The sequence below is a fragment of the Pan paniscus genome, chromosome 23 (genome assembly GCF_029289425.2).
Source record: "Pan paniscus chromosome 23, NHGRI_mPanPan1-v2.0_pri, whole genome shotgun sequence".
NCBI lineage: Eukaryota > Metazoa > Chordata > Mammalia > Primates > Hominidae > Pan > Pan paniscus.
In genome coordinates, this window is record NC_085927.1 from 36,466,171 (window position 1) to 36,488,333 (window position 22,163).

At 45.1% G+C, this 22,163-nt stretch overlaps 1 protein-coding gene across 16 annotated transcripts in view; it reads right to left on the bottom strand.

Moving 5' to 3' along the window:
• The window catches only part of HPS4 (HPS4 biogenesis of lysosomal organelles complex 3 subunit 2), a 32,399-nt gene that overhangs the window by 9,099 nt on the left and 1,137 nt on the right, over positions 1–22,163 (bottom strand). For 8 of the 16 annotated variants that reach the window (XR_008622527.2, XR_008622528.2, XR_003026624.4 and 5 more), the window contains exons 2-11: positions 21,140–21,658; positions 18,672–18,762; positions 16,408–16,551; positions 12,255–12,362; positions 11,727–11,843; positions 10,144–10,238; positions 7,958–8,030; positions 5,638–5,674; positions 4,869–4,965; positions 3,350–4,259 (exon numbers count right to left, since the gene is read on the bottom strand). Coding sequence is in view for 10 of the 16 variants with exons in the window: in XM_024927068.4 (XP_024782836.1) it covers positions 3,350–4,259; positions 4,869–4,965; positions 5,638–5,674; positions 7,958–8,030; positions 10,144–10,238; positions 11,727–11,843; positions 12,255–12,362; positions 16,408–16,551; positions 18,672–18,762; positions 21,140–21,180 (1,713 nt within the window). In the remaining 6 variants the exon portion in view is untranslated. Of the gene's footprint in view, positions 1–3,349; positions 4,260–4,868; positions 4,966–5,464; positions 5,519–5,637; positions 5,675–7,957; positions 8,031–10,143; positions 10,239–11,726; positions 11,844–12,254; positions 12,363–16,076; positions 16,093–16,407; positions 16,552–18,671; positions 18,763–21,139; positions 21,659–22,163 lie in introns of those variants that run through there. The other 8 variants (XR_010111742.1, XR_008622526.2, XM_014343271.4 and 5 more) reach the window with 3 other exon arrangements.

Sequence of the window (22,163 nt, forward strand, 5' to 3'; positions counted from 1 at the left end):
TTTGCTTCCAAAATCTTCTGCCTAACTTGCACTCAAGATAGGATCACTTAACCATAAAAACACAGTTAATCACAAGATGCTATGTCAGATGACATGTGGATAATTTTCACTGATAACCAAGTGCTTTCATACATACCAGGGGTCAGCAAACTCTAGCCTATAAACTAAATCCAGCCTGTTGCCTATCTTTGTACAGCCTGAGACCTAAGAATGGTTTTTATATTTTTTTACTTGGTTGGGGAAAAAAGTCAAAAGAATAATATTGTAACATGTGCAAATTATATGAAGTTCCAATTCCATGTCCATAAATAATTACTGGAATACAGTCATACCATTTATATACTGTCTATGGCTGTTTTTGTACTACAACAGCAGAGCTGAAAAGCTGTGCAAAGCTGAAAATATTTGCTTTCTGGTCCTTTACATAAAACGTTTGCCAGCCACCGATATATACTGCTACATAATGTGATCCTCACAACAGCCCTAGGCAACACAGAGCTGAGGCTAATTCCCGGGTTCTCTGACTTCTAGCGCACACGAAAGCAAGTGGCACAAATGTCAGTGTGTGACACAGCGTGCAGCAGGAGCAATGCATGGAACACACATTCACTTAGAGATACCGGTTTCCCAGTTGGGGGAAGGTGTTTTTTCATAAAATGTTTTATGGCAACACTCTCACACTAACTTCAAGCCTCATGTACTGTACACAGAAGCTCCATGTCCTATTGTAGTGATAAATAATTAATCTGATCACTGTTTGAAGGTCAATGAGATTATCTTGGGGTTTGAGTAATGGACTATCAGCGGCTCTATGCTGCCCCCTGGTGTGAGCCTATTCCGCTCCCTCTGAGGGAATTCCAGCCCCAATCCCAACCCTCCTGGCTGCTCCACCCACGGCTCCTTCCACCATCCCAACCCCTGCTGCCCCTCACCCTACCCCCACTCCCTGTGGAAGCTGATCCACCCAAAGACAAGACAGCCAAATGACACAAGGGCAGCTTGGCAGTATGTAACATCATTAAGGAGCCCTTGCAAAAGGGGTGTGCTCACCATAACTGGGGGTATTTGGTTTTTCTAGACAGTAGCAGAGGGGCTGCAGGGAAATCAGATAAAGTATTTTCAAGGCTAGTCTGGGACAAAAAGGCAATCAAACACCTCTTCCCGATTATAAAACAGAAATCCTTTGGGTCTGATTAACAAACCCACTCTCAAACCAGTGGGCTGATCAAAGTTAGTCACTCCGTACTAGAAAAGATTAGCTTTTCAGGGATGGGTGCAATCATGCCTGTAATCCCAGCACTTTGGGAGGCCGAGGCGGGCAGATTACCTGAGGTCAGGAGTTCGAGACCAGCCTGACCAACATGGAGAAACCCCGTCTCTACTAAAAATACAAAATTAGCCGGGCCTGGTGGCACATGCCTGTAATCCCAGCTACTCAGGAGGTTGAGGTAGGAGAACCGCTTGAACCGGGGAGGCGGAGGTTGCAGTGAGCTCAGATCACAGCATTGCACTCCGGCCTGGGCAACAAGAGCGAAACTCCATCTCAAAAAAAAAAAAAAAAAAAAAAAAAGAAAAGAAAAGATTAGCTTTTTCTCTTCCATAAAACTGCAGTCTATTTCCCGGGGCCTAGCCAGCATCAAACCCTGCTTTCCACAGAAGCCCATGGAGGCTGATGTCGTAACAGCATGGATAGACCTTGACAAAGCAGGGGATATGGCCATAGAGCACGAGCCACAGAAGGCAGGACACTGACCCCCTTTCTTCAGCTTCCCAGCTATCACTGCAAGGGCAGGGCAGTGGGGGGACAGAGAGGCTGGGATGGGGAACCAGAAACAAGCAAGAATTCTGGACCTGCCACTTGCAGGAAGTCTTTTCATCTCAATGAGGCTGTTTTCTTACTGGTAAAATGGGAGTTACAATGCCTCCTTCCCAGAACTGTACTAAGGCTTGGCTAAAACAAGAGATGCGAAGTATTTCACATATAGTTGGTGCAGAATACATCTCAAAGAGCAGCCCGGGCTATTTTTTCCTTTTTGTGGGGGAAGGTAAAAAGAGAGGTATTATATCCACTTTATTGCATTCAAACACTGGGCCCTTCAAAATGACATTTCTAAGGCTCGACACTGTGCAGAATAGATCATGAAAACCAAGGCATCGGCAGGGAGATGAGGCGTTTAACACTGCAGCCACAACTCCCTGCACTGTTATAAGAAGGAGATGGATAGTCACTCCTAGCTATGGTGAATGGGGATACAGGAAGCAAATGAGCCGCAACTCAGTGATCCAGCATCTGTGGAAAGGGGACAGAGAAGCCTGACAGCTCCAGAGAGCATTCTCTTGCTAGGAGCTCTGTGCAAGGAAGCTGCTGTGCAGTCTTATCTCTTCTTCTGTATTTCAAGGTGACTAGCTCATTTATGGAGGGTCACAAGCCCTGCATGATAGTAAGATCAGCTTAGAATAATACACATGTAAGAATAAAAACAAGGAAAGCCCCAAGACACCATTTGCCCTGCAGCAATTTCAACCTGCTGTTCTTACTGCTACCACTTTCCCTGCCTACTAAAGCAAGGCTGTTACTATAGCAACGAATCTCCAGCGTGGGCCCCAGGGAAGGTCAGTTTACCACTCTAAGCCTCTAAGCGGGGAAGGGGCTGCAATAGTTTAAGAGCCCTCCAGAGCCAGGCAGGATTTCAGACGTCCCAGCCTTCTAGGAAGGAGCTTCAGATCAGGTACGATGCTGGGGCTATGGAGGGAAACACTGGGTTTCCAGGGAACTCCCAACCCAGGCTGTGACACACTGCAGAGGAGTTTCCAGCTGACATGGAACCTAGAGCTGTCCAGGCTAGGAAATGAGGCCATGAGCAGGGGCAGCACAACAGTGACTGTGCACGTATGCGTGCAGTCTCTGCCTGCATTATCTCACTGCATCTGGAACAGGAAGGTCTACCACCATCCCTACGTGACTGAGGAGTTAGCCGAGGCTCAAGGGGACAAAGGTCTGTGGGCAAGTTCACACAGCTAGAGGACAAGGGCCAGGATTCCATCTCAGGCCTTCCCTTTCTCCAAGGCCTGCGCTCTGCAAAACTAGAAACAGCGGAAGAAGAGAACCAACACTTGTTGGATGCCAATGCACCACCAGTGCTATGCGCTTGACTCACTCTTACCCCCTACAAAAACCCACAGAGGCAGGTAATACCTCCATCGTCTAAACAAGAACGTCTTGCCCAGGGTCACACAACTGAGGGCTGAGCCTTTATCTCTTCCCTGGGTGTTGGCACAGTGCTGTGAGGGAAGCACAGGAGATCGGCAGAGGCCGCAGAGGGGCAGGAGAAGGTCTGAGGACACTCACCACTTCCTCTATGGCTGCGCTGTCTCCCAGTAGCGGCTCCTCAGCCAGCAGGGACAGCACCAGCCCTTTGACGCAGTGAGTGTAGAGATTCATCCTCACGAGCCCCATGCAGGACTCTGCTGGTGTCAGCCTGGAGCTGATTCCATCTGCAGAGGGGCCAGCACCCTGACAGTTTGCTGAGCCTGAACTGCATTCCAGACCAGGGGCTGCGTGGCTTTCACAGACCCCATCAACATCCTCATCCAGGCCTTGTTCCCCCGTGGGAAGCTTGTTTCCTCTCTGCCCTGGATCTAAGCGAGGCAATAACAAGGGCCTGCGGGTCCTTCTGGGGAGAGGGTCTGCTCTGGGAATGGGGGCTTGGCTGCTATGGCCAGGATGGTCTTCGAGCTGCTCTTGGGCTCCATGCTGGGTCAGCATCTCAGGAGCAGAGGGAGGGCGCAGGCTGCTGACGGCTGTGTCCTCAGGAGGCGTGGGTTCCAGGCTGCTGGAGGCGCTGAGAGATGCCTTGCAGTAAGGAGCCCTGCCATCTGGAACAGGCACATGTAGGAAGGCAAAATGACCTGAGGCCGTTTCCACTTCCTGAGCCTCTGGAATGTGGATTTCAGACAAGTCGAGTTCTTCTTGGAGAAAGACTAGTTCCTTCCCCAGGGAGGAGCTGAGGCCAAGAACCTCACCCCTGGCAGAGTTGTGCAGTCCTGCGGGCCTGATGCTCTCCAGATCACGGCCAGACAAGCATCCGTTCTCCTTCCTGCCATCTGGACAAGCTTTGTCAGGGGATGTGGGATCTGGGGTGGTCCAGGCCATGGATTCCACATGGCCAGTGGCGTTTTCTTTCAGGGCAGATGTGCTCCCACCCTTTGGATGGTGCTGGGCTGAACCATCCTGGAGTCCTGCTGGAGATGCTAGAGACCTGGCAAACAAGAGAGATGTGAGGAAGGGGCACGTCGACAGATTGCAGGGCAAGTGCCCTTCCACAGTGAAGACTAAAGCACAGGCATCAAGGACAAGGGGGTGCCTGAGGCCACAGAGCCTAAGAGGCCACCAGAGTTAAATCACAAGAGTAAAAATAGGGCTTTACGTAGTGACACCAGGCTCACCTACTGAAAATGGCAGAGCCCACTGAATAAGACTGACCCACATTTGGAAGGTCTCCTACGCATCAGGCCCTATAGTAGGTGCTGTACATATACTATTTTCAAGTGTCACAATGAACTCATCAAAGGGATACTATTGTGTCTACTTTTCAGATGAAAAAACTGAGGCTCAGGCAGGGAATGGACTTGCCCAAGGTCCCATAGCTGGTATAAGTAAGAGAGCTGGGATGTGAAAGCCAATGTCATCTCTCTATGCCACTCTGTTTCTTAACAAACTCAAGATTCAGATGCTCCTTTACAAGACAGGGCATGGGGAAGATGGAATTAAGGAACGATGGGATGTATCAGAGGTTTGTTTTTTAACCAATCACGCGATGGGGTCCCTCAGGCGTGGTGTAAGGTTAACTCTCTGTGCACTCCATTACCTTGTCATCTGTTCCACCGGGAACTCGTGGAGACTAATGGCTTCCTCTTTGGTCACAAAAACAGGGATAATCTGGACATTCAGGGGCAATGCCGCTCCTGGAATTGCAAAGCAATATGAACAGGGCTTTCCCCCGAGCCAGAGAGGGCAGCGGGGCAATAGCTGCACTGGCGTGATGCATCCAACCCACACGCGGGCTCGGAAAGGGGTGCTGTGAGTGCATTCCTCAGCCAGGACACAGGTTGCCAAACCGCACCTCAAACTCCTGGGCCCAGTAAGGAAAGAGTCCCTGCAGGCAACATGACTCCCAGCTTTGGAGAAGGAAGATGTTCGGGAGAGAAAGGTTGAAAAGCACTTTCACAAGAAGAAGATATAAGCTAAGAAAGGGATCTGCTCCAACTCAGGCTTCAGAATAAATCGAAATAACTCTCCTGAGGACGCCTCCACATCCTGCAAAAGGTCTTTCTGGCAGTCGCTGTTTGCCTTACCCTCTCCCAATCACAATCTCCTGGCACTTGACCGAGCAGTCTCACAATATGAAGTTAAGGAGGGTCTGAAAGCAGGGATTTGACAGCATGTCTAAAATCGTAGCTTTACCATTAGGGTTCTGGTGGGTAACTCGGTTCTTGAAGCTCCATAACATCCATTTTCCTATTATGAGCAGAGGAAATAAACATGCAGATGGCTTGGCCCTTCGCATAACTTGTACAGGGGTAGGTAGCATAAAAGACGGCCGTTCTCAAGAGGCAACCATGTGCCTCACTACTTACCATGTTCCTGCGGGGCATCCCCTCCCGTAGGGAGTCTCTGAAAACAAACACACACAGAAGTTGGCGCTGGGCACCACATTCTCCTCTTGACCTAACCATCAGGAATTTGCTGTGCCATCTGTTCATAAAACTTAGCCAGGCCCAGAAAGCTTGTCCCAACCACATGCTAAGAGCCAAGCAGATGGAACAGAAGCTCCCCCAAGCTGCTGGCTCCCACTATGGCTGGGATGAAGCAAGAATCTGGGCCCACACAGGCTGCAAGGCAGCAGCTCCACCCAAACTCACATCACACTCTACATTCTGATTTTCTCAGTCTCTCTCCCTTCTGGGAATAAAATTGAGGATTCCTGTTCTCTTTTACACCTTTGGGGAACTCATATTCTAGAATACAGTCACATCTGCCACAGCCCTGATGTAGAATTCACATAAATTCCATTATAATAAAAATGTCGAAGTACTGTGACTCTCACGATAAAGGATTTGACTTAAACAAAATGCTATACCCGATCTCTCATTTGTTCTGGTTCATAATCAGGGCCTAAAACCTGATGATTTTCTCAAAAATGAAAACATCTCTCGTCTCAATCTGAGGGTTCCAAAAGAACCCACCAAAACAAAACCAAACCAAACAAGAACTGCTCTTCTAGCCAAAATGACTTTCAATCTTAGAATGATATGGTGTTCTTCCTTTTTTGGTGATTTTTTAAAAAACCATGTTTTAGATTACTAAGCCTAACCTCAATTTACTCTAGACAGAGCGTTGAAAAAAAAATCACATACAATCCCTCATCCCCAAGCTAGTACTATTAATATTGGGTATTTTTTCCTTAAGCCTATGCATTTTTTATACTTTTGAGGCCACACTATATAAAATTTCATATTTCTGCTTAAAACAGTAACATGCAATTCCTGCCACTAAAACATCTTTGGCCATTTTAAACGGCTGATTAAAATTTTATGAAGGTTTAAGTGATATGAGTAAATTAATCATTTACCTACCTTAGACCAGTAATTAGTAAACTTTCTGTGCAAAAGACAAGACAGTAAATATTTTTGGCTTTGCAGGGCATATGGTCTCTGTCCCACCTACTTGGCTCTGCTATTATAGCTCAAAAGCAGCCAAATAAAACTTCATTTGTAGGCAGGTGGCCCACAGGCCATAATTTGCCACCTCCTACCTTAAGCATTCAAGTTTTGTCTGATTTTCCACTTTCATAAAGCTTGTTGTGATCAAGTTTTGAGTATAAATTTTTTTCAGCAGTTACATTATTTCCTTAAGATATATTCCTAGAAGTCAAATTATTAGGAAGAAAATAAAGGGCATCCTTAACGTTCTCATTATCAAAGTGTTTCCCAGAAAGGCTACTCGAATTGACACCCATAGCCACAGTGGCTGAGGAGGCTGAATAGAGCCCAACCAGCATTTTACATGCCTGTTCAACTAATACATGTAAAAAGAGAGCCTCATGATACACTGGAAACCACAGCTTCATACACAAAACAAAAAAAGGACTGGAAGGAGATATGCCAGATGCTGGCAGTGGTTATCCCTGTACAGTTCAAAGATGGGCAATTTTATTCTCAATGAGCATGCATGACTTTTTTTTCAATATAAAAACAATTAAATAAATATAAAATGGAAGTATTTGAGAAGAGTTTGTTTTCCTTATTTTTTTATTTTTATTTTTTGAGACAGAGTCTCACTCTTGCTACCCAGGCTGGAGTGCAGTGGCGCGATCTCAGCTCACCTCAACCTCTGCCTGCCAGGTTCAAGCGATTCTCCTGCCTCAGCCTCCCAAGTAGCTGGGATTTACAGGTGTGCACCACCACACCCAGCTAATTTTTGTATTTTAAATAGAGATGGGTTTCATCATGTTGGCCAGGCTGGTCTTGAACTCCTGACCTCAAGTGATCTGCCCACCTCAGCCACCCAAAGTACTGGGATTACAGGTGTGAACCACCGTGACCAACCCCCTAAATCTTTCTAAAGACACATCCTTTACAGTCTGTCTCTGAAAAGTCTAACATCTCTTTGACATAAAGAGACATCAAATTCTTATGGGAAGTCGAATTCAACCAAGATTTCCTTGGTTTGAAGAAAAAACAACTATTCAGGCCTAGCTCGTGGAAGAAAACATTTTCTTTCAGCCTCGCCAATGGCTTCACTACTGAGGAGAATGACATTGGAGGACTTGGGGTCCTGACAAGACCAAGTGAAACAACTGCTCCACGGCCTCTGCTCCTGATCCCTCCAGCCTCAGGCTCGGTGACCGGTGCTCTGGGGGATGCTGTCCAGCCAGGTGGGTGGACTTTACAATACCTGCTCCTGAGGTGCTGTTCGGTGAAGCAGGACCTTGGCGGTGAGGGATGGCGGGAGTTGGGTGCTGACAATCCTAGGAGGTCACACACAGAACAAGAATACCATGAGACGAAATCACCAAAACACTCCAAATTTTAAAGGTGCCTAACAGCCTGTGTTGACGAGGATCTTGGGAACTTGGCTGGTGGGAGTTTCAACTGGTAAAACCCTTACAGAGGGCACTCTGGCAGTTCCTACCAACATTTAAAATATCCAAACCCTTTGACTCAGCTTGTACCAAGATGTATGCATAAGAATATTCATTACAGGGAGAATGGTAAAAACAATTAAAAAATGAGTAAACCACCAAAATGTTCATCAACAAGACAGTAAAGCACAACACAGCCAGAATCCCAAAAAGTATGCAGTCCTCATAAGAATGAGGTAGACCCATATGAACCGGTAAAGAAATCTTCACTATATGCATTGAGAAACCATGCGATCCTATTTAAGGAGATAGCAAAAATAAACAAAAGCAATATATGCATACATGTACCGGTGGGGACAAACACACAGAAAGAGCAAGATGCCCACCAAACTGCCAATGGTGAGGACAGGTTAAGAGTGAGGGAGAGGCTGGGCACAGTGGCTTACTCCTGCAATCACAGCACTTTGGGAGGCTGAGGTGGGAGAATAACTTGAGCTTAGGAGTTTGAGACCTCCATGAGCAACATAGTGAGACCCCATCTCTACAAAAAAAAAAAAAAAAAAAAAATCAAAAACTTGGCTAGGTGTGGTAGCAAGTGCTTGTTGTCCCAGCTACATGGGAGGCCGAGGTGGGAGGATCACTTGAGTCCAAGAGGTCGAGGCTGTAGTAAGCTGTGTTTATGCCACTGCACTACAGCCTGGGCAAAAAAGCAAGACTGTGTCTCAAAAACAAACAAACAAACAAAAACGGTGAAGAAAGAAGGGGGGCTTTTAAATTGTGCTCTGTGTGTTCCTCTATTGATTGATTTGTTTACAGTGAAAACGTATTCACGTATTAGCCGTATAATGTAAATACAGGCTGGGTGCACTGGCTTATGTCTATAATCCAAGCAGTTTGGGAAGCTGAGGATCGCTTGAAGCCAGGTGTTTGAGACCAGCCTGGGCAACATAGCAAGACCTCGTCCCTACAAAAAAAAAAAAAAAAGAAAAAAAAATATATATATACATTTAAGAAATGCAAAATGAGAAAAGGGGAAAAAAAATACTGTCTTTGGTGGGTATGTCACTGACGAACTTGGAAATCCCACAGCTGATTCAGAACCATCATGATAAGAACTGGGGCAAGGAAGAAGAGTGCAAAGCCCACCAGGGTCCATGCTCGGTTCTTCCGCATCTGTCATCTCATTTCATTCTTCACAAGGGATGTCTATTTCCCAGAAGAGAAAATTGAGGCTAAGCAACTTGCCCAAGGCCGCATGGCTGGCGAAAGAAGGCAGGATCTGGGGCCGAGCCTGTCTGGCCCAAGGGCCCCTGCGAGAGCCTCAGTGCTTCTCCAGTTGCACAGTAGTCGCCTGCTCCTCAGGAAGCTCCGGGCACAGCGCAATGGCCCTGCCTGCCCTGGGCTGTGACAGCAAACCCTCCATGAGGAGAGAGGCCTTAGATGACCTAGAGTGGCTCTTGGGCACTCAGATTCACCAAGAAGCCCTCCAACTACATGAAGAAGTGAAGTGAATTCTCAGAGGCCAACCAAGACACTGGCCCAGCCAAGAGGCTTGAAGGCAGCTGGATAAGGGCCTGTAAGGCTGCTTTGCAGAGCTGAGCTGAGGCAAGCACACCAGGGTCTCTGGGCAGCAGGAGGAGGGTCACAGCAGGCCCCTTCCATGCCTCTTGACTACAGTGCTGGCTGCTGGCAATGCTCGGGACTCTGCATTAGCATTTTGCAGACTGACAACTATTCCAGCATGCCCCATACTGAGAATTATAGGGACATTCTTAACTCTTTTCTGAACACAACTATTTCCAATTTCTCAGCTTTGCTCAAAGACAGGCACACACCTGTCTTTCTAAACTAAGTCAAATCTAAACTACCTGATATTTGCCGAACCAGCCCACTTGGAACTGGCCAGAGACTGGGCTCCCCACTGTGATCTGGAGGTGGCTGATGGTCAGTTGTGCAGCAAGGGAATGGGGCTGGAAGAAAGGGGTCTGGAGTTACTCACAGTCCTTTATAGAGGATGCAGCCAGCGAGAATGTGAGGCGAGCGCTGGCAGGTCTGCAGAATGCGGGCTGCCTTCAGCAACAACAGGGGCTCCACCTGTGCAGGGCAAGAGGCATCATGCCCACCCATCAGCATGCTCACAATCAGGAAGGGAGAAAAGGGGAAAGGGTTGTACAGAACAGTTGGACAGGGTGTAGCTCAAAGCCTGGAAAAGGAGAATGTGTCACACAGTGAAAGCTGTGCCATGGCTTGGGACTATTCTACCTCTCTATACTCAGAACTGCTGACACCACTAAATGCCAAATTCTTAGAACAAGGAGGCCTGTCCAGAAGCTAGAAGGTGCAGCAAATATGGCATATGGCTATTCAAAGGGGTCAAAGTAGATGGCCTGGGAGACTGACTATCTACCCTGACAATGCTAAGACCTCACGGCAGCAGAAGAGGAGGGTGTATCCTATAAATACATGTCATGGTACCAGGTGAAACCCACCTACCCTATCCTCCACTTTCCTTCTGAAGCACAATCCCCATGGTGATAAAGGTAGCTTGATGTCTGACCAGGTTCCATGACTCTATTCCATCACATAAAATGAAAACATCATGCTCTTTCACTCGGGGAAATATGCCTCAGTTCCACATTCCTTGTATGGAGTCAGGGGCCTAGAAGTCCCTAAAAATACAAGAAAAGCATCTGGACCTGGTCAGGAAGAGCCAGCAATAACCAGCAGCCTCCTCAGACTTCCACCTGCCAGCTAGAACCAGCAAGTATCCACCAGCTGTTACAACTAGTGTTAATGGAGCCTCCAGAGCTGCTGACACATTAAGAAGTTTATTCTTCATAGCCTCAAGACTGTGCCATCCCAGCCAGCCATTCTATAAAGCTCTGGGGCCAGCTACAGGAAGTTTTCCAGACTGGAGCAGGGAAAACCCTTCCCCATGTCTGGTGGAGTCATGCTCTGTGAAGGCTGAGTCACAGTGCTACACCCCTGCTACAGGGACATTATTTACTATCGCAGTGAGACACAGGAGAGGGCTGTGAGTCAGGGCTCAGGTAGCTGGCTCTTAATGGGGCAGCACAGGTGGTCAGGCCAGCCACACAAGCAGCCTAGGTTTCACTGAGTGCCAACCGCAAACGGAGCGGCTCAGAGATACAAAAACAGTTCCCAACCATTCTCTCTCAAAGACAGCAACCTTGCTTTTGAAATGTTCATGCTGGGCATTTTTGATGCTGAGAATAACTAGATCATATGATATGAATATCAAGAGAGGCGGCCTTCAGATTACTGAGTTCAACACTTCTGAGGCATGGACAAAATACTAATTCCCTTTACTGAGCATTTACTTGGTGTCATTTGAGGTACTGCTTCACTTGATCATCAAAACAGTTCTAGAAGGCAGGTATGCTGACACCATTCTTTGGATAAGGGAAATGAGGCTGAGAGGTGACCTGCCGTGTCATGGCCCTGCCTGAGAAGTGACATTCTACTCACTTTTCCAGATATAGTTCACTTCAGGAATATTAAAAAAGTATCCAGAAGCCCTAGTCTTACATATAAAATGAATAAGGAGGATGAAAATGTTACTTTAGTTTGGTCCAAGTTCCAGAGGGAATTGAAAATCTTATGCAGATCACTGGTGTTTTTCAGAATTTGCTCGATGAAGGTGTCCCACTCCGTGCTCAGTTCTTCCTGAGAACAGTTCTAAAACAGAAAGAGCCTCAGGTCAATATCTGAGATTTTGAGGGACAGATTCTTTGGCCAGAGTCCCAACTACCTCAAAAATTGTTCCTCACACAGGAAACTGACCGGAAGGGAGGACCTGTTTTAAACCTATCCCAACACAGATCCACGGCGCCTGCCACGTGGGGGTGGCAAGCAGGGCCTGCGCTTTTTAAACATCCCAGGGAGGAGATGGGGATAAACATTTGGAATAAATGTGACCTATGCCACTAGGCCCAAAGGCATGAGGGGGCTCCAAGAGCTCCTGACCTTGTCCCCAGACACAATGTGTTTATATGAAGTATACAAGACCCCAGAGTAAGTGCTGCATTCTGGCAATACCGGTTTTTACAAAGAGGCCCAATGTAAGACTCCTCAACCCCATACTTGTACCTCATAAGCTAGGGAAACAGGTCCATTGTAAAAATTAAAGAATCCAATTAGCTGATCCAGAAACCGCTTGCAGCTGACATCAGGGAGCTCCACAGCACAGCCCAGCACCTGTAAAGAGAGAAACCAGGAAGACAAGCATCTTCCTTCTCTTTGAGTCCAAGCCCAGAATCCTGGCATCCAGGGCTCTCAATTACCTGACTTCACCGGCCCATCGAAATTGATCTTCTATTGTCCCTGAGTCCACACCCTTCATTCTGGCCAAGTTAATCTCCACGGACAAGTAAGTTCTGTACCTCAATTCATGTTTTCCAATCTCAAATGTCCTCTTCCTTATTGTTCATTTCCCCAGAACTTACTCATAACCTTCAGTGCCCACCACCGATTTCAGTATCTCCATGAGGTCTGTTCTATTACCTCGAGCCAATAATGCTGACCTTTTTTCTGACCCTTGCACTGTTAGGACTGTTATTTGGACAGTAGATGTTTAATCTGGATTCCGTTACAAACAATGGACTGGACTCAAACTCCTTCATGAATGGCCATCATGTTTCTCCAGCTGGACAGAGTGCTTTAAGAGCAAGAACTGACCGCAATCTTCCCAGTCCTAGATCTCCAAAATGCTGAGCGTAGTGGTTAGTTCCACAGAAGATAAATACTTGGCCGGGCACGGTGGCTCATGCCTGTAATCCCAGCACTTTGAATGGATCATGAGGTCAAGAGATCGAGACCATCCTGACCAACATGGTGAAACCCCGTCTCTACTAAAAATACTGGGCGTGGTGGTGTGCGCCTGTAGTCCCGGCTACTCAGGAGGCTGAGGCAGGAGAATCGCTTGAACCTGGGAGGCAGAGGTTGCAGCGAGCCGAGATTGCGCTACTGCACTCCAGCCTGGCAACAGAGCGAGACAACGTCTCAAAAAAAAAAAGTACTTGCTGAGTTAGAAAGTTATCTGGTCATATGTTTAAAGAGCCTGAAAAAGTTCCTATTACTTGATGTAGTAATTCTACCTCTAGGAATCTGTCCTAAGGGAATCATCAGATATTTAAACTAATAAACCCTGACAGAAAACAAATAAACAAAAATTCCCTCTGAATGTAAGCTACAGTAGCACAAGGATCTTTGCTTTGTTCCCAGATGTAATCCAAGAGCTTACAACAGTCTGGCATGTAAGAAGTGTTCAATTCTTCCAATTGATGAACAGACTGAATGCAATTCCAATCATAATCCCACCAGCTTTTCTTCAGAAACCAACAAACTGATTGTACAATGAAAACACAAAGAACCTGAAATATCCAAAGCTATCTTGAGAAAGAATAAGGTTGGAGGACTTATACTATCTGGTTTCAAGACTTACTATAAAGCTATAGAAATCAAGACAGTGTGGTACTCACACAGAATCTTCAAACAGATCTGTGGAAAAGCCGAAAAGAGTCCAGAAATAGACCCATGCTTAAATGGTCATCTGATCTTTGGCAAAGGAACCAAAGGGAAACCCAATAGGGAAAGGAAAATGTTTTCAACAATGATGCTGGAAGAACTGGTTATCCAGGTGGAAAAAAAAAAAAAGATCCTTGACCTCTATTCACACCATTCACAAATATTAACCCAAAGTGGATTACAGATCTAAATTTAAAAGCTAAAACTATCAAATTCTTACAAAAAATAAAAAAGGGAGACTATCTCCTCCAATGGAGTAGGCAGTGGTTTTTTAATCAGGCAAGACACAGAAAGCAATAACCATAAAAAGATAAAATTGATAAGTTAGACTTCATTAAAATGAAAAACTTCTGCTCATCGAAAGACAACAAGAAAATTAATAGGCATGCCACAAACTGGGAGAAATTATTTCAAAAAGATGTATCTGACAAAGAACTGGTATCTAGGATATAAAAAGAACTACAATTCAATTAAAAAAATAAAACCCAATTTAAAAAATGGGCAGGGCTTTGAATGGACACTTCACAAAGGAAGATATTCAAGTGGTTATTAAGCACATGAAAAGGCCTCACTATCATTAGTCATCAGGGAAGTGAAGACTAAAACCACAATAACACACCACTGCACATCCAGCAGAATGGCTAAGATGAACAGACTGTCAATCTCAATGCTGATGAGCATGTGGAGTAACTGGAATTCTCATACATTCTTGGTAGGAATGTAAAATGGTACAACCACTGAAGGAAAAGGTCTAACCGTTTCCTATAAAATCCAACATACACCTACTCTATGACCCAGTAATTCCAGGACTGGATATTTACCCAGGAGAGATGAAAACATGTGTTCACCAAAATACTTGTATAGGAATGTTCCCAGAAGCCTTATCCTTAATATCCCCAACTGGACACAGTTCAGATGTCCATCAAAAGAAGAACAGATTGTGATATATTCAGACAACGGAATACTGTTTGATAATAAAATGGAACGAACGCTGATAGATGCAACAACATGAATGAATTTCACAAGTGTTAAGTGGCAAGACAGACGCCTGTAAAGCATGTAACCACAAACAAGCATTAAATTTCTTTTTTTTTTTTTTTTTTGAGATGGAGTTTCGCTTTTGTTGCCCAGGCTGGAGTGCAATGGCGTGATCTCAGCTCACTGTAACCTCTGCCTCCCAGGTTCAAGAGAGTCTCCTGCCTCAGCCTCCCGAGTAGCTGGATTACAGGCATGTGCCACCACACCTGGCTAATTTTGTATTTTTAGTACAGACAGGGTTTCTCCATGTTGGTCAGGCTGGTCTTGAACTGACCTCAGGTGATCCGACTGTCTTGACCTCCCAAAGTGCTGGGATTACAGGCCTGAGCCACAGCGCTCAGCCCCAAACATTAAATTTTAGTTGATGATATGCATGATAGAGTATCTGTGTGGAGAGTACACTAATGTGTGCAACTTACTTTGAAAACTGTAACAAAATAATTTGGGGCTGGGTTACAGTGTCTCGTGCCTGTAATCCCAGCACTTTGGGAGGCCAAGGCGGGAGGATTCCTTGAGCTAAGGAGTTCAAGACCAGCCTGAGCAACATGGTGAAACCCTGCCTCTAGAAAAAGTTTAAAAAATTAGCCGGGCATGGTGGTGCATGCCTGTGGTCCTAGCAACTCAGGAGGCTGAGATGGGAGGATCGTTTGAGCCTGGGAGGCAGAGGTTGCAGTAAACCAAGGTCACACCTCAGCACTCCAGCCTGAGCAACAGATTGAGACCCTGTCTCAATAAAATAAAATAAAAATAATTTGAATTAATGGGAGGATAAAGGAATGAATAGATAGGTAATAAAACAACTATAATAAAATGCTAATTGTAGAATTGAGGAGGTATATGAGTATTCACTGTAAAATTCAACTGTTCAGTACTTTTTAAAATTTTCATAATAAAATGTTGGAAATAATACCTACAAAGTTGAATACAGCATCCCACACTTAAGCATCCCTTTACCTCAGGAAGCCTTAAAATAAATGTAGCCATGGGAAACAGCACTTTAGATTATATGCTACTATTAGAATGTAAAGGAATTATTTTTATTCTTTTTTTTTTTTTTAAGACAGGGTGTCACTCTGTTGCCTAGGCTAGCGTGCAGTGGCAATCATGGCTCACTGCAGCCTGAAACTCCTAAGCTCAAGCAATCCTCCCCTCAGCCTCCCCAGTAGCTAAGACCACAGACATGAGCCACCACACCCGGTTAATTTTTAAATTTTTTGTAGAGACGGGGGTCTTACTATGTTGCCCAGGCTGATATTGAACTCCTGGACTCAAGCAATATTCTTTTTTTTTTTTAATGGGTTCTCTAAAACCTAACATATATCTATCAGTTTTTTCTGGGTCACTTACCCAGTAAGTGTAGAGAGCATGGAGAAGAAATGATGATGATAAAAACTCAATTTACAACACAGAGCAAACAGAATTTCCACAAGTTGGCCTGTCTTTGAAAGGAAAGGAGAAACCAGCTGTGTGCAATGCAGAATATGTTAGAAATGTTTTGGAAAGCACTTGATGATGAAAACCTGCAGAGAGTACGACAGGAAGCGAGGGTGATTACTAAACACAGTACATGGATGAGGTTGGTGGGGGCAGATAATTCTAAATTCAAGACTCAGAAACAACATAACTTCCTAAACTTATCATTGCAACACTTCAGCACTGATTCTGCCATTCAACTTACCCAAAGGTAATCTCCATCAACTTTTATAGCAAACTTCAGTTTTCTCAGACGAACAAGAGTAGGAGGAGAGTCAGAAATGTCAGAAACACAGCGGACAACTCCAGCAATCTGTCCACAAAGCAACTCCTGTTGGTCTAGCAGGGTCTGTGGGAAAGGAGCACATTCCAGATAGGAAGCTGAAATTCTTGAACTCTTAAGTCATTTCTTACAGCATACTAAAGCCTGCAAGCCAAATCCAGTCTGTTACCCGTTTTCCTATGGCCTGTAAGCTAAGAATGGTTCTTATACTTTTTAAAGGTTACAACAAAGAACATGTGATTGAAACCTTATGTGCCTTGCAAAGCCTAAAATATTTACTTTCTGGCCCTTTACAAAGTTTGCCAACCCCTACCTGAGATGACTGAACCCTAAGAGAACACCCAGCAGGAACACATGAGATGACTGCACAGAACCGCATTTCTGTTGCTAGGATTATAGGCATATGCTTAGCAGAAGCATGAGCCTTTCACTCCTACTCAAATCCCCCATACAGAGTGGCCAGAGGGATGCAGATTAAACCCAACTATCCATGTCAGAGCACAGTCACAGGAGGGAATGTACAGAATCTCCTAATCAACCTTAGCCTTAACTAACGCACAGGACAGCCAGACAGTATGGGATACACAGGAAATGCACACACCACCCATGAAGAATTCTTACCTAGAAAACTGAGCTTGAACCTAACCAAGACTCTAGATCTTACTACTAATGTAAAGGAAATACAGTGGATAGGAGACATTAAATGACACCACCATGAGGAACAAATCAGCCAAATCTAGAGTGTGGGACATTCTAACACTCTACTACACATATGACCTGGTTTCTTCAATAATTCAATGGCATAGAGGAGGGGGAAAAAGATGAGTGGCTGGGTGAGGACTGTTATTAAAAGGACTTAAAATACAAAATAACCGAATAGAATATGTGGATGCTGTTTGGATCCTTATTAGGAAAAAGAAAAAGAAATGGAAGGATGGAAGTATGGGTGCATGGAAGGAAGGAAGAGCAGAATAAGTAATATCCAAGACAATAAGGCAAAATTTGAATACAGTCTGGGTATCAGGTAATATTAAGGAATTACTGTTACTAATTACTGTAACTTTCGTTAGGTGTGGTAATGTTCAAAATAATGCCCTTTTCAGTTAGAGATGTTGCTTGATACTGGTGAGATGACGCAACATCTAGAATTTGCTCCAGGAAAAAAAAAAGAGAGAGAAGAAGAGGTTCAGATAGGTCACATAAAATTGGCAAAGTATTGCCGGGCGTGGTGGCTCACGCCTGTAATCCCTGCACTTTGGGAGGCTGCGGCTGGTGGATCATGAGGTCAGGAGATCGAGACCATCCTGGCTAACATGGTAAAACCCCGTCCCTACTAAAAATACAAAAATTAGCCGGGCGTGGTAGCGGGCGACTGTAGTCCCAACTACTCGGGAGGTTGAGGCAGGAGAATGGCATGAACCCGGGAGGTGGAGCATGCAGTGAGCAGAGATCACACCACTGCACTCCACCCTGGGTGACAGAGTGAGCCTCCATCACAAAAAAAAAAAAAAAAAATCGGCAAAGTATTGATAATTGTTGAAGCTACTGATGGCATATGAGGGTTCATGATACTTGCCTCTCTGTTTTTGTATATGTTTGAATACAAACTTATTATTTTTTTTGAGATGGAGTTTCGCTCTTATTGCCCAGGCTGGTGTGCAATGGCGCAGTCTCTGCTCACTGCAACCTCTGCCTCCTGGATTCAAGCGATTCTCGTGCCTCAGCCTCCCAAGTAGCTGGGATTACAGGAGCGTGCCATCACGCCCAGCTAATTTTGGGATTTTTAGTAGAGACAGGGTTTCATCATGCTGGCCAGGCTGGTCTCAAACTCCTGACCTCAGGTGATCCATCCACCTCAGCCTGCCAAAGAGCTGGGACTGCAGGCATAAACTACTGTGCCCAGCAGAATAATAACTTTTAAAAACCAAGCTGATCAAAAAATTGGGGGTAGAGGGAGGCGGACAAAAATCATGATGGAAATAGAAAGCTAAAGACGATGAAAGTGCCGAGCTGCCTGGAAATTTTAAGACCAGAACAACAAGAAATAGTACAACTACGAATAAGACAGTAGAAATGTCATTGTCTGGATTAGCCAAACTGTCCTAATGTAAACCCTATACTTTTGAAAAGTCACCATTTGGAGGCACTGGGATCCTCACTGAACAATAAAATGCTGTGTGGCTTACCTGGGAAGGATAAAAGTAACAAATGCCAGCTCTTGTTGGATCGCCTTCTTCCTTTACCTTGGAACCATCATAAAGAAAAAAATAATTCCACCTGGCAAGAGAACAGAGTGGAGCCATGTTTCCTTTAATCCAGTGATCACGGCATTTAAAACACAGCTTCCTGTTTCCCAGCCCAAGGAGGGCTCATTACTGTGTTTGAAAGCCTTCAGGTGGCCCCAGAGAATAAAGAACCCCAGTAGCTACAAATTAGATAAAACCATTCTGTAAGCGCAGGAAATTCAAACTAAAAATATGCCTCTATCCAGCCGTTAGACCATCTGCCGGAGAAGACACGAGTAGCTAGAAAAAAAAACGAGGCGCCCACAATGACTGCTCTTATTTGAAACACTGAACCTTAACTATACAACCACATGGTCTGATACGCTGTCTTTTAAGGCTCTGATAACAAAATAAGTTAGGGATGTATTAGATGCACTCCTCATAAGTGCTGAGCACAAAGATTTCCAGAAACAGCCCTTCTACCAGGAATTCATGCATTCACTTAAACATTTACTGAGGGCCCACAGTGTGCTCCGCGGTTGCTGAGCAAACACGCAGTTTCAATGCAGGATAGTGAGTCCATAAGTTCGTAACAGGGAAAAAACAGGGGCCTATGAGAATTTACAGAGAAACTCTGAACTCCTCTCTACCATGCCAAACCTCACCAAGTATCATTCAAGCACACTTCCTCATTAACCGTCTCCTGATTCCCTCGGCCCAGAGATATCTCTTTGTTCTGAATTTCCATGACCCTCTGTTCTTCCTCAAAGACTCTTACAGACTACACTGCAGTATAACTATATTACATAATGTTATTATCTGATTACCTCTTTAAGACCATAAAACAAACACCTCAAAGGCCAGGCCTCAATTTTGTTTTGTTTTTACAGGGTCTCACTTTGTAGCCCTGTAGGCTGGAGTGCAGTGGTGCGATTGCGGTTCAGTGCAAACTCAATCTCCCAGGCTCAAGCCATCCTCCCGCCTCAGCCTCCCAAGTAGATGGGACTACAGGAGTGTGCCATCATGCTCGGCTATTTTTTTTTTAATTTTTTATAGAAACGAGTCTCACTATATTGCCCAGGCTGGTCTCAAATTCCTGGACTCAAATAATCCTGCCCTGGCCTCCCAAAGTGCTGGAATTACAGGTGTGAGCTACTGAGCGTGGCTGGACCTGTTTTACTTCTAAGTCTCTGAGAACACATTTATGAGGCTATAGCATAAAGAAGCAATGGGACCAATGTGTCATCTGCTCTCTTCCCTGGATCTATGCCCTCTCTGAAGCCTCCCTCCATGGCTCCCACCCTGCCTTCCTGATGAAAAAGCACCAACTTGGCTGGGCACAGTGGCTCACACCTATAATCCCAGCACTTTGAGAGGCCTAGGTAGGAGGACTGCTTGAGCTTAGGAGTTTGAGATTAGCCTGGGCAACACGGTGAAACCCCATCTCCACAAAAAACAGACAAAATTAGCCAGGCATGGTGGGGTGTGCCTCTGGTCCCAGTTACTTGGGATGCTGAGGTAGGAGGATCACTTGAGCCTGGGGGATTGAGGCTACAGTGACCTGAGATCATGCCACTGCACTCTGGCCTGGAGGATAGAGCAAGACCCTGTCTCAAAAACAAACAAACAAATAAATAAATAAATAAATAAAGCACCAACTTGGTCTCTGGCACTGTCCACTTTCCCAATACCTAAGGCTGGATGTACAACTGGCTGCAGGGTAAGCTCAGATCAAAAAGCCTCAAAAAAGTTTCAAAGCCAACTCAGAAACTCCATGTGCACCCCATCCTCCCCTGTCCCCACGTTCTCTTGATGAAAGCATCCCTGCTTGTGTGGGCACACAAAAGAAAACTTGGGTGTCATTTTGAACTGCTCCATCTTTTTGACTTCCACATAAATAATCAGTCACTAAATCCTGCTAATTCTAGCTAAACCTGCTTTTCACCTTCATCTCCTCTATGACTGATGTTTGCTAAACCTAATTATGGGAAAGGATTAACGCATTTAGGGTTGAGAAGGGAACTGGGTTTCAGACAGACATTGAGTAATACCCTTTGATACCCAGTCTGGCCAAACCTCTCCTCATGGTGTAATTCTCAAATGCAACCATACCTCATCTCTGCAAATTGAAGACTACAATATTCACATTATCATCAAAGCTGGCTGCATGATCAGGCTGTGGCTATCTTTTCTACAATCTCCCAGCAATGCCAGACTCATTCAAACATTGGGAGAGGCTTGCAAGGTTCAAACACGTTAGCTTTGGAGAGCGATGGCTCACGTGCTTGATTCAGCTGCTCTGAGGAAAATGGCATTTTTATTGTCATGTTAATAAAATTAACACAATCTGGCTGGGGATTTTCAATTAACCCCAAAACTCTAACCAATAGCCCAGCAAAAGCTATGCCATGGCAGGCCTTGCTACTCACCACGAGGCTGACTTTGTCTCTGTGGAGGTAGAGGTGGCCATCTACTGTGCAGTCATCCTCATTCTCTTCATTTAGCTTTTCTTTTCCGGTATCACTGCTTTCTCCCTAGCTGTGACCGTTCCTCTATCCCCCAATCCAGTGAATCTGGACGTGGTGGGTTTCAGTGTTTTCAGTCACAACCGCCACTTGGTTAGTTTTCACTCAGCATGGAAAGTTCCACTTCCCTTCCTTGCAGGTTCTTCAGTTTCATGTATATTTCCATGCCTCTTACAACTCAGGGAGAAACTATAACAGAGAATCCTAGTAGAAAAGTCAAATCCATTCCTCTGGTTTCCTGAGTATCACTGTGGCTGTCTGCAGAACCACCTCTTCAAGCTCCTCTCCAGGAAAGCCAAAAGTGGGAGATGCATGCTAGAGCTGGTGTTCTAAAGAAATTTCTAGCTTGTCTAGTTCAAACCCATCCTGAAGACTCTTATTAAAAGTTTTGAAGTTTCCAGTTCAAACATCAGTGCCTTGGCTCTGAAATAAACACAAGGAATAGATATTTCAGAAACTCGTGAGAGAGCATGTGACCCAGCAGGATTAAACGAATGGTATATTTCAAAAGAGCTTTCTGTGAGGGTGACAATCATGCTTCAAAATCAAAGAGGGAGGCTTACAGAGACTTCAGAGTAAGGGCTTTAGTTTCTCGAACAGTTAAGGGAAACACACCACAAGCTTCACGGAAGATAAAATGAAATGATAGGGTGAAAATGCTCTAGGTGTGGACAGCTATACAAATAAACCAGTTGCTGTGGTAATAATGGAACCCAAATTAAGGAACTGTCATCTTGACAGTCCAAAAGTAACCTGAACATGCAGAATTCCAGAGCGGGGCAAGTTTCTAAAAAATGAAGAGAACTTTATCAAATGGCTTTCAAACTTCCACAAGAGAAAGACAGCTCAGTGTATCACGGAATTTCAGAGTCGGAAGGAACCCTGGCATCGTTTACTCTACTCTCCTGCACTCTTTTCCAAAAATTAC